The sequence below is a fragment of the Ischnura elegans genome, chromosome 10, assembly GCF_921293095.1.
Source record: "Ischnura elegans chromosome 10, ioIscEleg1.1, whole genome shotgun sequence".
Lineage (NCBI taxonomy): Eukaryota > Metazoa > Arthropoda > Insecta > Odonata > Coenagrionidae > Ischnura > Ischnura elegans.
In genome coordinates, this window is record NC_060255.1 from 92,969,039 (window position 1) to 92,984,635 (window position 15,597).

Below are 15,597 nucleotides of genomic sequence, written 5' to 3' on the forward strand. Positions count from 1 at the left end.
CCAGGGACGCCGACTTACAAAAAATATTGGGGGGCCCAAACCGGGGATCTTTCCCCGGGAAATTTTATAAGTAGTGAGTTTTAAGTTTTTAAAGCATTTTCGAAGAGTCATATGATCAACATTAGAACCCTGATAACTCGAATCTCGATATCTGGACACTCAAGGGAAAATCGACAAGCCTCTTTTCCTCACACTTAAGCCTTTTTTCCTCACACCCATAACGAATTATTGAGGGGGCTCGGGCCCCCTCAAGCCCCATGGAGTCGGCGCCAGTGGCTGGCACAATGGTCCATTAGGGTAGTGTTCTATTTCTCCCTAGTTATATGCATACCCTAATCTATAAATCTCGATCGTAACACAATGCTGATTCTGATTACTTGCTCATTTTCAACTTTATTTTCAATGGGTTAAGGGAATGGTTGACCAATATTCAACAAGGCATTTTAATGCTTAAACTTTTATTGACACGTCTTGATTATTTATTTGAGAGTAATATGCCACAACATTGGAAACATGATCAAATCAAAACATAATGCCGGCCATTGACTACAGGGCTTTTTACGTTAACAGCATTGAAAGTTACTCAGCTCTGGATAACCCATTTATTCAGAGAAATCCTGAATTAAATAAACATCACAAACACATTACACACAATCAGATTGATATATCTCATATCAACTCAAGAAAATTGACCATGTACATAAATGCGAGAACATAAAGGGATGGAAATTTCAGAAAATATATACACATACATATAAATTTGATACAATTTTGTAAAAGTTTGTATAAATAAACTGACTCTATAATCAGAGTCACATTGTGTTGGCCTCAAGGCAATATAAGTGAGAATAAATTAACCTTTACAAACACTCTAATATCAAATTATTGTGGTACTACTGTAAAGAATACTGGAGTTACAACATCCCTATGAAGTAGGTATTTAATACACAAAATTGGTTGATATTAAAATGATTTTGGCATGTTAGAATTTCAAATTGTATTTTACAGGCATAATTAGTCAGGCAGCCAAAATCACTCACATAATACGCATAACTCTTTCATGGTTCTAAGAGTTTTTACCTTAAATGTATATTCAATTAAAATATGTCAGAGATGGAAAGAAATAATGATAGATATGCATCAACAGGCCCCAAAGTACAGCCGGATAGGATGAATAATTACACATATTGAGATCATTAAAATATTTTTCCTGCAAAAAAAAATCCCTCGACAGAGTTAAACCAAAAAGTACACAATTTTTTCCTTGCCAACTAAAGCACCAAAACATGGCGCAAAAAAAAATGGAAGAAAAAGATGAAAATAGTTGATCACATGGTAGTCTACGGCCCAATGGTCCATCAGCTGCAGCAGATATAAATTTACGATTTTACAACTTGCTCCAAAAATACTTATCGTTATTACCTACTATTAGGATATTTTCATCTTTGTTCCACAAAGTTGATCAAAATTTCTCTGGCCTTTATTGGTCTATGTTAAAAAATGTTCTTCATTGGCCCCTATATCAAGCATTGATTACAGCAAAGTGAGGGGCTTTACATAATAACGCCATCAAAAAGACTAGTGAGATGAATGTAAGACGTCTAAGATTCAAAAGAGTCCAACAATTGGAAGATCATGTCACTTCACAATGGATACCATAGTTTTTGATCATTCTCACGGCCGTGTCCGAGCATTATGAATGCACAGATTGTGAAATGAATTATTTCCTGTCAAGATTGTGGACACTTTATGAAACTGTGAAGAGAGCAGTGGTAATTATTTGATACGTGAAATGCAAAAAATTGATAATTTGAGCATAATTGCACTCCTCATCTACCTAAGCTCAGGTTTCTCAATGCTTCAAACCTCTTGATTTAGGACTAAGTAAGCCTATGCACTAATTACTCGCAAACTACGGCATCTACAAAATTTAGATGGTTGTAGAGTTGGCTAAAAGCCTACACGCCCACCATGGTACAAAATTGGTGCACTGAAGACCAGAAAAATAAATGAAGAACAGAAGTACATATGTATTTACATAACAAAACAGACTTGTATATGTACGGATTTAATATATTTCTCCCTACATAACATGGATGCAAGTAATGACTACTAATCATGACAACTTGTTGGAGAAAAAAATAGTGTTTACTAATTAAATATGGTACCAGCTTTTTGATATGAAAATTAAGTACCCCAGTATTTAAGCAGGCCTTTGTAGTAGGCCACAACTACTTTTGATATCACTTTGGTTCACACACATACCCTCTCACAAGTATAGGCGAGATATACCTATATTCTCCTAATTTGTTACAGGATGGAGATATGGTCCACAGTGGTTGATATGTGCCCAAAATTCAAAGATGCTGGATTTTAATTGATTGGCAGTGCCTTGTGTACATCTTCAATAACATAATTAAGTTCTCAATATTGGACAGTCGTGCATGAAGTCCGTAAATGCAACTGCGCTCGCAATCAGTCCACGTGAATGAAAAAATTGTGTCGTGTCTACGTCCAGAAATACGAAGCACATCAGCCCAAAAATGACGAGAAAAAAATCAAAATATGAACTCGAATGAGTGAACAAAAATATGTACCACTATGTAGTAACATTATTTTAGCCACACCAACATTACATGAAGTGGCGAGCCTTTTCTTGGTCCAAACATAAAGCTTGTTCAAGGATGACAATAGTAAACATCCTTGAGGCACCAATTGCTTCATAATGCTAGACATTCATAAACATGCTTAGCACCTTCTATCATCTATCTCTGTAAGGCATTCATTGAAATTCAGAAAAAGTTTGATCTATTATAGGCTAATGCATGGATGTGAATCACTTGAATGCCATAGATAATATTTTTTTTTTGAATTTTCAGATGAGTATGTATTTTACATAGAGTTTTGCTCGAGTTACACATCCTTGACAAATTCTGATCAATGGGCAGCATATGCACCAAAATCAGTATTTTGGACAATGAAAAATTAAATACATATAAAGAGTTTTAAAAAATGGCAAAATTTTATGCTTAATTAATGAACCTCTGTTAGTGAATTAATGTAGTATATCAGCATGATTGAAATTAAGCTTAACTTCAGTTTGACATGTAGCATAGATGGAGGGAGTAAATGAAGCTAAGCTGATGAATATTTTCCTCATTCTTTATCTATATTTTCACATCAATTAGTGATATTTATAGCAAGAAATATTAACATAACATTAAAAAAGTTATATTATGGGTACCAAACAAAATGATTTGACTCAGGTAAATAGAAAGGCTTGAATTAGGATTATATGATACTTCTGAAAACTGAACTAGAGTTTAACTGGTAATATTTTGCCATCGATAAACCTAATAAATTTTGCATGTAATAGGTTCATTTAGTATTACATCTCCATAGAATGATACAGGCAAAACATAAGTAATGACATGATAAATTTATACTCAAATAAAAAATAATTATTTTAGCACCTCGTCTTAGTTGGAAAAATTCAAGAAAAGAACAAGATAAAGCTAAGATATGAGAGAGTTCCATACATATTAATAACATTCTCCAGCATGAGAAATTAACTCTTAAAATACCAAGTGAATTTAACCGGTACACCTTGTTATCCTTTTCAACATTATTTATGTCATGGCTGAAATACTACCACATTTTCTAAATTCGACATGCTGTGATCTTTTGGTTAGGCATTAAATGACCAATGGATATTTAGGGCAAGATAAGGCAGGCTTGAATTTCTGAGGGCCACTCAATTCTTTGAACACACATGGAATCAATCACATCTATACGTTCAGCCACTTCCATTGAATTGGCCATCTATTCTCATTACTTATTGCCTATCAGATTAAGTCCTACTCCTAGGTATTTCACAATAAATATGGCACACAATAAGATAATAAATCTTACTGGGCTACACTTACAAAACTAAGAATTTTTAATAATTAAATTCTGACAACAACTTCATGAAAAAGCTTCCACAATCCCTAAGAGATTGAAAATTGACCCATTTTCATAATTGTGACATTTTTGTGCACATTGTGCATATAATAAGATTAAATAATATCACACAAACTTTAAAGCAACAACAGATATGGTGCAGTCCATTCAAAAAATGAATTCCTTCCATGTTCAACCCTTAGGCTTAACATGTCATACATGATTTAAGGTTGATTTTAACTATGTACTGGGTAAATAAACTCATGAACCACTGGATCTTGTACAGCAATTTTCTAGCATCTCAAAAATATGAGTGCTACATATATTGACCATCAAATTATATGCATGAAAAATGTGTGCTTTAAACTACATTTCAAGGCTAGCTTACGCAATATTGTACCCAAGTATTATTGTATTTGTAAGTTGATACTTTTTTTTGTTGGGAAAAAGCACCCTCATTTAAACTGACAGAAATCAACCCTTCCCGAGTGAAAGTAACTCACCATCTTCAAAAAGGCTTCAAGACTCACATGCCTCCTTCATCCAACGCTTTGTTCATGTCGGACACTATTTTGTTAAGAATCTCACCGTATTCAGAATTGTGACAGAACACTGCATCCAGGAATGCTGGGTTCGCAAAGAAGGCAAACGTTGTGTCAATGCGACTGAGGGACTTTTCACTGAGATGTCTTCGAACGAGTAACCTGAGAGTAGCACAGCACTCTGTCAACGCTTGCATTAGGTACGCCCGGTCATAACTGAAGTCCACTTCACTGAAGCTCACAACAGCCATCGCTGTGGCGTGGAAACGCTGCTTGAATTTCTCCGCAATTTGAATTTCCTCCTGGGAGAATTGATTATTTCTGTACAGAACTCCAAGCTTGATCACAGTTTTTATTACATTCTTCACTAGTTTCTCAGCTTCTTTTTTGTTCCCAGTCTGTAAAAGATTAGGAAATAGTTTTGCGTCAATTTCTTGGATAAAACACAAATGGAATATGATGATACACTCTTACACCCACGTCAATTTTTTTGCAGTTAGTATTTTCAACACATGCACGTATAAATAAAGTGTGCAATTGTGTACACATATAACAATTCTAACACACAATTATCACAGGCCAACAAAAAAATTATGTTTGAAAACTTTTTTTATTTTAATAGCTGATCTTTATAGATTTTGATGTACTGAATCCAAACCTGGCCTTAGTTTTTTTGTATCACCCATAGTTTCCAAGCAATATGCATTTAATATTTAGTCTAATACCCCTATACGGTGTACAGGGAAATCAATGAAACACTGTGTTACATCATAAAATTGTTTGTATTTACTGTTCACTTCATCGTGATTACATTGTTTGTATTTACTTCACCGTGATAAAACATGGTTCACTTGTCAACTGGAATTGATCTACATTTTCTTTCCCTTTTTTCCTTGATGCTTCTTGTGTAGCTTTTTCTGCAATGAATCGCTTGCTGAACTTCTCAGTGAAGTACCAGCAGTAATCCCCATTATCTTTGCTCATGAGACCTACTTTTTCAATTTTATTATAACTATAAAAGAGCTGTTAAATTCTAAAAATATTGCTTGATTTCATAAATTTAACTGTAAAATGTGAATAAATGGTGGGTGATACAACTTTAAAACCATCATATTTGGATTCAGCAACTTTAAAAACATAATAATAAGGTATTTTCAGTAAAAAAGTTTTTTCATTGTTGGCCCGTGTTATTGCTATTCAGTGGTGGTTCAAGGGACCATAATTTCTGGAAAAATTGAAAAGATGGTAATCTGTAAAGTAACATACCAATGAAAGTTTTTATTTTACAAGTTTTGTAAACAATAAAAGAAAATAATTGAGGAATATAAAAGCCTCTATTACTAAGCCATCATGTCTATTTATATCAGACCTCGAACATTCTCGCAGAGAAGTAATGAATCAGGCCCCCCAAAAATAATGACCGTAATCCGCTCCTCTTACTATTATGCACATTTAAGATTGTTTTTGTTTTAAGAGGGGTGAGAATACAGGCAGCAAGATCTAGCAACCCCATATCCATAAAACCTGAAGCCTGGATCTCCACCTGGTTAACAACAATTTTGATGCACGATTGGATTCATATATTGAGTAAAAAGTGTTTCCCAGGCCAACAGATTATGTACTTTAATAAGGAACAATAGGGAAGTGCACTAGTGTTTCAAATGCACCAAACACATTTTTTAAATTAGAGTTCAGAATAACATAATGTCGTAAAACCACAGTTTAAATCCTAATAGTGAATACTTTATTCGAGATGACCGTCTGAAATATGGAAAAATTCAAAGGCCGCGAAAACGGGTGTCCATGTTGAATATTGGCCGTGACGTCACAAGGCAGTAGAAGAAGGCAGCTTCTACACCGTTTAGTTCTACCACTATTATTGCATAGAAAAATTACAGAATTTGAGGGTATCCGTTTTTTGCTGTCATAAAATATCTTCAGATTATATATGTGGCTGCTTCTCTTTTGAGTAAACGACTTCATCATTGCGTAATATATTAATATTCATTTACGTGTCAACTTCAAGTTTGGAAAGAGTAGTACGAATAGCACATTGAATCTTTAATAAATGCATGATGGCATTTATTTTTCGCTGGGTATATTTTGGCACAATGCCGTTTATCATGCCAAAACTTTTTTTGTAAGAACCGAGTCAAACTAATTAACCTATTTCAGACGTTTGCTGCAAGACTTATTCGTTGCGTATGTATTCACGCCGGCCGGAACGTTCGCCCTTCGCTACTAGAATCATGGGATGTTAGCCTTATTTCCGAGCTGGCTGGTTGTTGCAATGGTTCGCTGTCCAGGATGGGTTCAAGAAAAGATAATCTTGGTTGGGAGAAGGAAAATTCCAACGATTTATAAATGGTATACCAAACTTTGATGTATTTATGGTTACTGAATTTTTGAATAAGGAGGACAGGTTCAACGCTCCATAGAAATGCGAGACGTTAAGGCTAACAAGGGGAGACCACGTACCTTGCTGCATATTTTTCAATTAGGGGGTTAGTTAGGCTGTAATTAATTAATTTTCATGCGTTACTTTTTACAAGTTATATATATAACTCCAAAATATCCTTAAAATCCCAATGGGTCGGTTGGGGTAGTGGTAGAGTGCACGAGTCAATGGAAAGAAAACACAAGAAGGTCCGTGGTTCAAGTCTACGTCATGGCATTATTTTTTGTTGCCTTCATTGTGATCATACGGCGTCTAGTTTATCATTAATTATAATTGCAGCAATCATTGACATGAGACAATTTTTTTATCGTCATTATGGCGTTTAGGTATTTTAGCAGTGTCATTACAAACGCCGAGATACGATGACTACAAGGGTTGGTGTGCGCTAAAATGTTAATTTTTTCTTTACTTATACTGACCAACTTCCACATTAAAAATGAAAACCACTCTTGCAAGAGCACATACCATTAAAGGCTCGCGGCAAGCAACAATATGCGTACAGACATAATTAATAAGAACACAAAGCGAATATAAAATGCCATATATCTCGAACACTTGTAATTCACATTACTCCAAAGGGAGTTTACTTACTCAGTACATACCTCAGTACCTTGTACTCAGTACGTACCAGTTTACCTCAGTAGCTGTGCTAAAAGAACCATTCTGAAATATAATTTCAACTAACAAATAGGATGAAATAAAAGTTGATAACCCTGGACCGGGCGCGCTGGCATATAAAATACGTCAATCTTTGAAAACCAAGGATTTCGACATTGTACGTACATTCTGGGCTATAATGGTCTCGTGTATTCTTACAATGTACTTTGACTGCCTATATTGCGAGTTTTCAAAGTCCGAGGTATTGTAGCTAATTTTTTAGATCAGCAAGATGAACCCGTCACCAGTGGAGTACAAATTACGCCGCGCGACCTGCCGTGTACCTTTATATGCTATATTTTGCTTTTTTGGAAGATTTTATATTTTGACTCAACACACTTTCTGATGTGACTGAGGTACCTATTAAGTAAATTATAATAATATAAATATCAATTTGATCTTACAATACCTTCAAATGATCTTCAAAACAGAATATCATCGATAGGTAAGAGTCAGGAGCAGCCTTGAACCATTTATTCCGTATAGCTTGTGCTTAAGGAACGGGGATGAATATCTTCTCCAGGCTTTTGTTTCGACGTCGAGATGAAATTTGGAACAAAAAATCATTTATAATTCTATTTTGAATTCATGTTTTCGGTACTAGACGACATTTTTAGGAAGCAAACTCCACCGATTCCCGGAAACTCTCGCCGCGCTAAAGAAGGCGACGGAATACAGCGATACTCCACTGGTGACTACTGCCTTGTGACGTCACATCTCAATCAAGATGGAGGCACTGTGTTTCAGCGCAACATGAAATTTTCCGACTTTCAAAACGTTTTAACCCAGCCGGCACAGCAGAAATTCTTTACATAAATGGAAGAGAAAAAATGGAGAAAATATATCTGTAGAGAAATCACAGGGTAGGAATTTCCCTATCTTTTCTGTTCGCAGAGAGCCCACAAGATTATTTACGGCGCTAGCGCTAATAATGCAGTGATATTACTTGTAAATCAGATTCAAAGGGCTGACGCAGATGGAGAGCTAATTAATATTTTTGTTCCACCATTAAAAAAACAATTATAACATACTATTTAGCATTTTAAATTCTCGAAGTGGACCATTGTGCGCGAAAGGTTGTTATTGTGATGAGTACAAATGCTTCGATTTTAAGAATAACTTAATTCCCTTAGCCCTAACGATAAATTTCATTTCATGTTGACATTGGTACAACTTTATAATAATTCATCTGCATGTAATAGGTACGTTTTAGGGGACGAGATGTCCTTAATACCCAACTTTGAGATGTTTCTCGTCTGCTAACCGAAAGGCATAAAAGAAGACTATCGATTCATACAATCGATATGATTGAAATCGAAATGCTGCCATGCTGCTCGAGTAACAACAACTACGGTTTGAAACGGTTGCAATCACGAATGTTTTGAAAGTTGTCTCTATTATTCCTTGTGCTGTATGAGTGAAAGCGGTTGAAAATGAAGTATCTTTTACCAATGGAGTAACGCAGTAGTCTCTGCACTGTCTCACGCCCTTGAATTTACGCAGACGAGTATGTAAACAATAGGATCTGTATTTGAAGCATGGAAGATGTTGTTTGAAGTGAGTATCATTAATTTCTCTTATGTTCTCCATGCTGACTAGCATTTACTAATGCAATGTTGCTGGAATAACGTATTATATAACAGTATTTCTTTCCATGTTCGTTATTAATGTATGAATTTTGCTATTTCAAATTATTTTTTAGCGGAATAACGTGAGTGGAACTCGTTGGTGTTGTTGTATCCTAATAGTCCGGCATTTCCATCGTCCTATGTCGTCTATGATGTTATTGCAGTGCTAAATTTACCCATCTAACGTCAAGATAAGTACCGTATAAGTCATATTTTAATTGTTGTCACCTAGGTTTGTTTTGATTGTGAAATAAGTAGTATAACCCAAGTGTTGTGAGGATATGACGAAAATCATCATTTCGATATGAGTATTTTTTTACCTATTCCTCGACATTGGAGGTGAGTTTCATTCTTTTCTCGTCATCACGTTTAACAGCTATACCATACTTCTTTGCAGATATGCTGAAAACAGGGGAACTGTGGGCCCTAAATGGAGCTTAATGTGGGAAAGGATGATGTTATTGCAGCGCTAAATTTACCGAATGAACGGGCAGATGTCTAAAAATTATTTCTAAATTAAGGTGTAGATGTGCCCAAATAAAGGTATTTTTTTAGAGACTTATGATTTTTTGTGTGTAAAAATGTGTGGAAACCTCATCCCGCTTAGAGTTAGCAATAAAGGTAGTAATAAGTGAGCATCGAGTATTAGTCGCCGTTAGTTCCTTGCATGGCCTCTACGCGGCGCCCTACTCGCCGTTAGAGAAATGATTTCTCTTGTATTTAGGAAATCTTTCTCTTGGATTTCTCTAGTTTTTCTCTAACTTTTCTCCAAGATATACGTATATGATTTCTCTTAACGTATATGATTTCTCCGTTTTATACGGAAATTATACATATATTTTGGTTCTATTTAAAACGTTGTGCCGGCTGGGAAAGTGCATACCCCAGATGCAGAAAATAAAAGTGACTATACTAATGTTTCTTTTTTAGGCTAAACTTTCAAATTCAGCAATAAAAAAAAATTAGTGCACTTCCCTATTGAGTACCTGATTCATGGATGACCATAAAAATGTATAGGAAACTTAATTTCACTTACAGAATGCAGGATAAATCAATCGGGGGTATTGATGTGCACATATGTATCAATAATGTCCTCCAGTGACGTCATGGGAAAATTAGCAGTGCCGGAATGCACGTCCCTTAACTTTCTTTAGAAGTGAAATATAACTCTGGGTGATTTTTTATTACTAGTCATTATTTACATTTTATCACTATTTTTTTCATTTTGATAACAAATGTATAAACATAGAATGGCGTTCCGGCACCATGACACCACCGGTGTCCTCTCAGGAGGATGTTGTAGGTACAAGAACTTTATTGGGTGATGATATTCACATTACCTGTACGCATTATGAGATAATTTTGATTTCTTAAGAAGAATATCCCACCTCTCCTTTCTCAAAGAAGCTGGATCCTCTGACGGTCGATTGTAGATTAATACATGCAGGAAAAGGGACAAGATTGTGAACTTTTCTAATACGTGAGTAAAGGGTAAAGTCATACAGTGTCAAATTGTGGGAGTGGGAGGGATTGCTGCTCACACGTAATTTCTGGCAAAATTGAAAAGATGGTTACTATTAACATAACTCGTGGTGAGTTATGGGGAGTTTCTTCACGAAACTAGCAGAGAGCTACTTAGTGTAGTGCTTGGTGTTCAGGTTCTGTTCTTTCTCAGCCTTGGCTGAATTTCTTGTTGAAAATAGCTCCACAGGTACGTTATTCGTCATTATGATTGATGTTAATTTAAAATAATTTACCTTATTATTACTTTTTGTGGGATTATTTACTACCATATGAATTATATTATAAAAATATTTGCTAAAAACTTAAATTCATTCGAAATAAATATTATTTTAGCTGCGATTTAGCCCCCAAAATGGAATTTTAGAAACAGGTAAAAATAAATTGTGTTGTGCGGGTGGTCCATACTCTAATTTTGTTGTTAATTCATAGACATTGTTTGAGCCATAGATTTTGTCAAATAATCTTCAAATTTCATTTTTATAAACTATAAACATGTAACCACTCTTTAATATTATCCATTATCCCATATTTTCATAAAATTCGTCTTCATAGCCGTTTGATTCTGAAATCAGCCTGATTTTTCGCAAAATTTTAAACTTTAGAGCTCGGGCGGCAGTGGTTAATATCATTTGATTTGAAAAAAATTATGTGCGAGATCCTTATATCATTTCGCAACTTTCCCGCAGAGGGCAAATTTGATCAGGGAAAAAAAAACCTTTTTCGGCCCACCCTAGTGCGGAGGCCTTCCGCCAGAAAAAATTAAGATAAATGGTTCAAAATTGTGATTTTTACGGCGTTCTAAGGGATATTTAATTAATCCTCACACTATTCTATAAGCAATATTGATCCAATTAAGTAAAATAGATTTAACTTAAAAATTTCTGTGAGCTCTGAGGGGGGTTTCATCCCTCAAAAAACCTCCCCATGCTGCACCACTGCTACATATAGCTGTTGCAAGAAGCGTAATGCCAAATTCTTTAACAAAAAGTTCAACTAAGATTCAACAAGTATGATAACTTATTGTCTAGCTTTGAAAAATGCATTTCTGGGATGATAAAAAAAATATTTGGTTATCTTTGGCTCGTTGAATATCAGGAGAGGTGTATAGAAATTATTTAAATTAAGTGCATTGGTGCTATTATCATACTCACATAGGCCTTGGCAAGTCTGTAAACATTGTCCAGCAGGCTCCCTGTTGTTTCATCAATGAAAACTTTTGCCACACTCTTGTTAGCCATACGACTCAATATCTTCTTCTGTGCTCGAAGGCCTATGTCTCTTGCCTTGAAGTGTTCTGCCATGTCTGTAAAGTAGTAATTATCCTCAATAAATTGATTCCATTGAATTTTTTAGAGAGAGATACGAAATGCAGTATATGCACCTTTGTGATAAAAGACAAGTGCACTGAACCACTTTTTTTTCAGAATAATCCCAATCAGCACATCTAAGTACATATATTTTCATCAGAATTTGTATTTTCAATTAACACAATTTTGCAAAGTTAAATAATTAACTTTGATGATTAAAAATCATGTATTACAAATTCAAAATATATGTTTGGCAATTTCAGTTTGATCTCTCAAGCTATTTCATACCAAATGCCCAATTCGAAAAGAAACCATCACAATACTGCATGACAATCATGCCAGAAGCCATAGTTATTCATTCATCCATCCGTAATGATGAGATTAATTGATATGTACATGTCTCACAGGATGGTACAAGCAGACTAAATCTACAACAATGATAACCCAAAGAAGCCAATATGATAAGGATGTTCCCAGATGGAATGTATAGCACATTGTTTAATCACCAAAGACACTTCAGCAAACCCAGATGACATAAAAAAGAAAATATTGTACATTTTCACTGCTTTTCAGTATAGGAAAAAACATCCTCAATTTTACCAATTATGCTTACGAGGCATTAAAGGAGTAATCCTGTAAAGGAAATTTGGCAGTGACACATGATGAGTACAATTACTTTTACATTCACCACACTTGAAAGGTAAGACAGACATGACTAGAAGAAAATGAGTAGTTGTTACACCCTATTGATATGTGAAGGCCACACAATTTTGTAAACATTCCAATTAAACTAGAAGAGGTTGACAGGTATGAGAGATGCAGCCAAAAGTTTTTATGAATATCTTTTTCAAATTAATAGTCAATGTTTTTTTCCTTGCATGCAGAACTTCTTTCTTTTGGAATGGAATCAAGATCAGATCTTATCTCCTCCGGTGTTTCATTCAAGGTGCATCTCTGACCCATTAGGTGATCAAAAGCATGTACCTCTAATGAACCAATATCACCCTGACGAAAATGAGTGGCTTTCAAGAGGTTCTGAAATTCTCCCTTTATAGATTGAAGAGGTTTGGTCAATCAAATCAACTGATTTCGGCATTACTTGGTGGAACGAAATAATATTCATGGTAGAACAAAGCAAAAACGAAGTACTGCCACAAAAATAATTTAATGCCGCTAGTTTCAATGACTGAGAGCAGTGGGGTAGCCAGGAATTTTGTTCGGGGGTTGGGGTCCAAACCAGGGGGAAAATTGTAATAGGGTTTTTAAATGTAAAAAAAATGTCAAGGGCACCTCCATCAAGTTTTCCAATGGATTCTGATGAAATTCCATGCAATCCCCTTGAAAACCTAACCAAAGTCTCTCACAGGCTCATGATTTTTGTCAGGGCAATGGTGCCTTATAGTAGCAGAAACAGATTAACAAAATATAGACCATGATACGACATTCAAGCATAAAAAAGGGACATAAATTGTATACATATGTACAGCATCTGGTACTGGATGAAAGACAGTTTTATGACAGCATATGTACAAATGTATGAGGATTTTTCAAATAATTTAATACAATACCAGAACATCAAGTTCATCTGCATCCTGGAAAAAAAAACTCCTTAGGAGTACAGCAACTTTCGACTGTGATACCCATTTTACAAAATTTCGGCTCTTATATAACCATAGGGAAGCTTTGAAATTTGTACTTCGTGGAGTAAATTTAATAAAAGAAATTGTAATTACAGTAGATTCCGTTTAATGGGTCCACCGGTTACTAGGGGCAGCCGCTTAATTGGGGGAGATCTTGAAGAACAGAACCCAATAGAGGAATATCCCAGAGTATTCTCCGCTTAATTGGGACAGCATGCCGCTTTATTGGGCCATGAGTCGGCGACATAGACCCTATACTCGCCACAAAATTAAAATTTTATGTTTTCAGAATACTTTTTTTAAATATTTTCCTCCTTTGATTTACTCTTATTTTTCAAAAATGTTCCTATTCTTGCCCTATTTAGAAAGATCTTGTTGTTATAGTATCCGCAAGCGGATAGGACCTTTCTTTAATAGGATTCAGTAAAAGACATTCATTCATGGCTGTGAAAAATATTTTAAACAAAAATGTTATAATTCTTAAAAATGTAATAAGTTAACTAAACTCGATGATTTATTAATCAAATTAATAGTTTAATAAATTTATGTTGCATGATAAACATTCTTCAGTCTTCTTTCTACCATTTCAAAGTTTTTAATGCTCATATACAAGACAGTTGGCCTAATTGGGGCAGCCGCTTAATTGGGGCTAAGTGCACAAGTCCTGATATGTCCCAATTAACCGGAATGTACTGTATTACTGCTTTTCTCTAAGGAAGTGAGCCATGGACACAGGGGCAGTCTGACCATGTCAGCTGGTCGGCGTTCGCCAAGGGCCCCATGCTTAGGGTACCCTCAAAATGCTCGCGTCTATCGTGAAGCACATATGAAAGGTGTATGAAAAAAAAGACTTGGATTACTTGAAACAAAGTTTCTTTGCAATTATAAAATAATACGTTTCCATTAGTTGCTTTATTTACCACATAATAAGTGTGAAAAGATTATAGTGAAAAATGTTTAAAATCAAGGCGTTCGAAGTTAAAAGAGAACCTGATGCTTTCTTGAAACCGTTATTAGAAAAGGTTTATTATGAGTTTTTTTTTAGATTTCAGTCCAGTTTCAAGAAAAAAATTCACTTAATAGATAAAACAACCATGATACATCATTACATTTGATAAGATGTGAAATTCTCACTTTTCATGGCATTTTTCATTAACTTTTATGTAGTTTTTAAGATCCAGAATAGCGTCAAAATCCATGTGCGGGCATGCAGTTTCCTAAAATTTAAGGGGGTGGGACCAACGAATCCCCCGGTAAAGAGGGCCCCCATCTTGAACCCTCCAATCAAAGCAGACCACCACTGCATGGACAATGGACAATAACAGCAGTGGAGAACTCAAGGGTAGAGGCCTTCAAAATGTGGTGCAACAGAATTATTCTACCGATTAAGGTAGTTTTGCACAGAAACAACATGGTGTATTCTGGGCTTGGTATAACAATAGAGAGATATTTTCGAAAGGATCGTATTTTTCTCAACTGGCAGCATACTGAGAGGCAATATTTAGTTATGATACTATTTAAGTGTTACAACCATTCTCCCGAAATGGCACTCCATGACCTCTCATTCATAAAAATTAAAAAAAAGAGAAATAAATAAAACACTAACAAAGGCAGTCCAATCCATTAAAAAATGCTTAAGAGCAAAAATACCGAGACTGAGTTTCGTGGATTTTAGAAGGATTAGAAATTGGAGGCGATCGATACTGGGATGCTGTCTTCTGGTCTAATTTCCGACTCAATAAAATCGTAGACAAGAGTTTGAATGCAAATAACTAAGCAGAAAAAATGAAGGGGAAATTATGACGTATAATGATTTTCCTTGCTTAATTTTGCATTTCATTAAACCAATTATACTTCATTGACTTGGATGGTGTATCGAATATAATCGGATTTTGTATT

General features: G+C 35.2%; 1 protein-coding gene and 1 long non-coding RNA gene across 9 annotated transcripts in view; one reads left to right on the forward strand and one right to left on the reverse strand.

Moving 5' to 3' along the window:
- Positions 1-441: 441 nt before the first annotated feature.
- The window catches only part of LOC124166509 (tumor necrosis factor alpha-induced protein 8-like protein), a 242,900-nt gene continuing 227,744 nt past the window's right edge, over positions 442-15,597 (reverse strand). For all 8 annotated transcript variants that reach the window (XM_046544051.1, XM_046544050.1, XM_046544047.1 and 5 more), the window contains 2 exons: positions 11,903-12,054; positions 442-4,882 (listed from right to left, as the gene is read on the reverse strand). In XM_046544051.1, the coding sequence (XP_046400007.1) occupies positions 4,469-4,882; positions 11,903-12,052 (564 nt within the window). In that variant the 5' untranslated portion in view covers positions 12,053-12,054 and the 3' untranslated portion in view covers positions 442-4,468. The remainder of the gene's footprint in view (positions 4,883-11,902; positions 12,055-15,597) is intronic.
- On the forward strand, positions 8,387-9,785 carry LOC124166510. The gene is made up of 2 exons (XR_006866442.1): positions 8,387-9,156; positions 9,302-9,785. It is a non-coding gene; the product is annotated as an uncharacterized LOC124166510 (long non-coding RNA).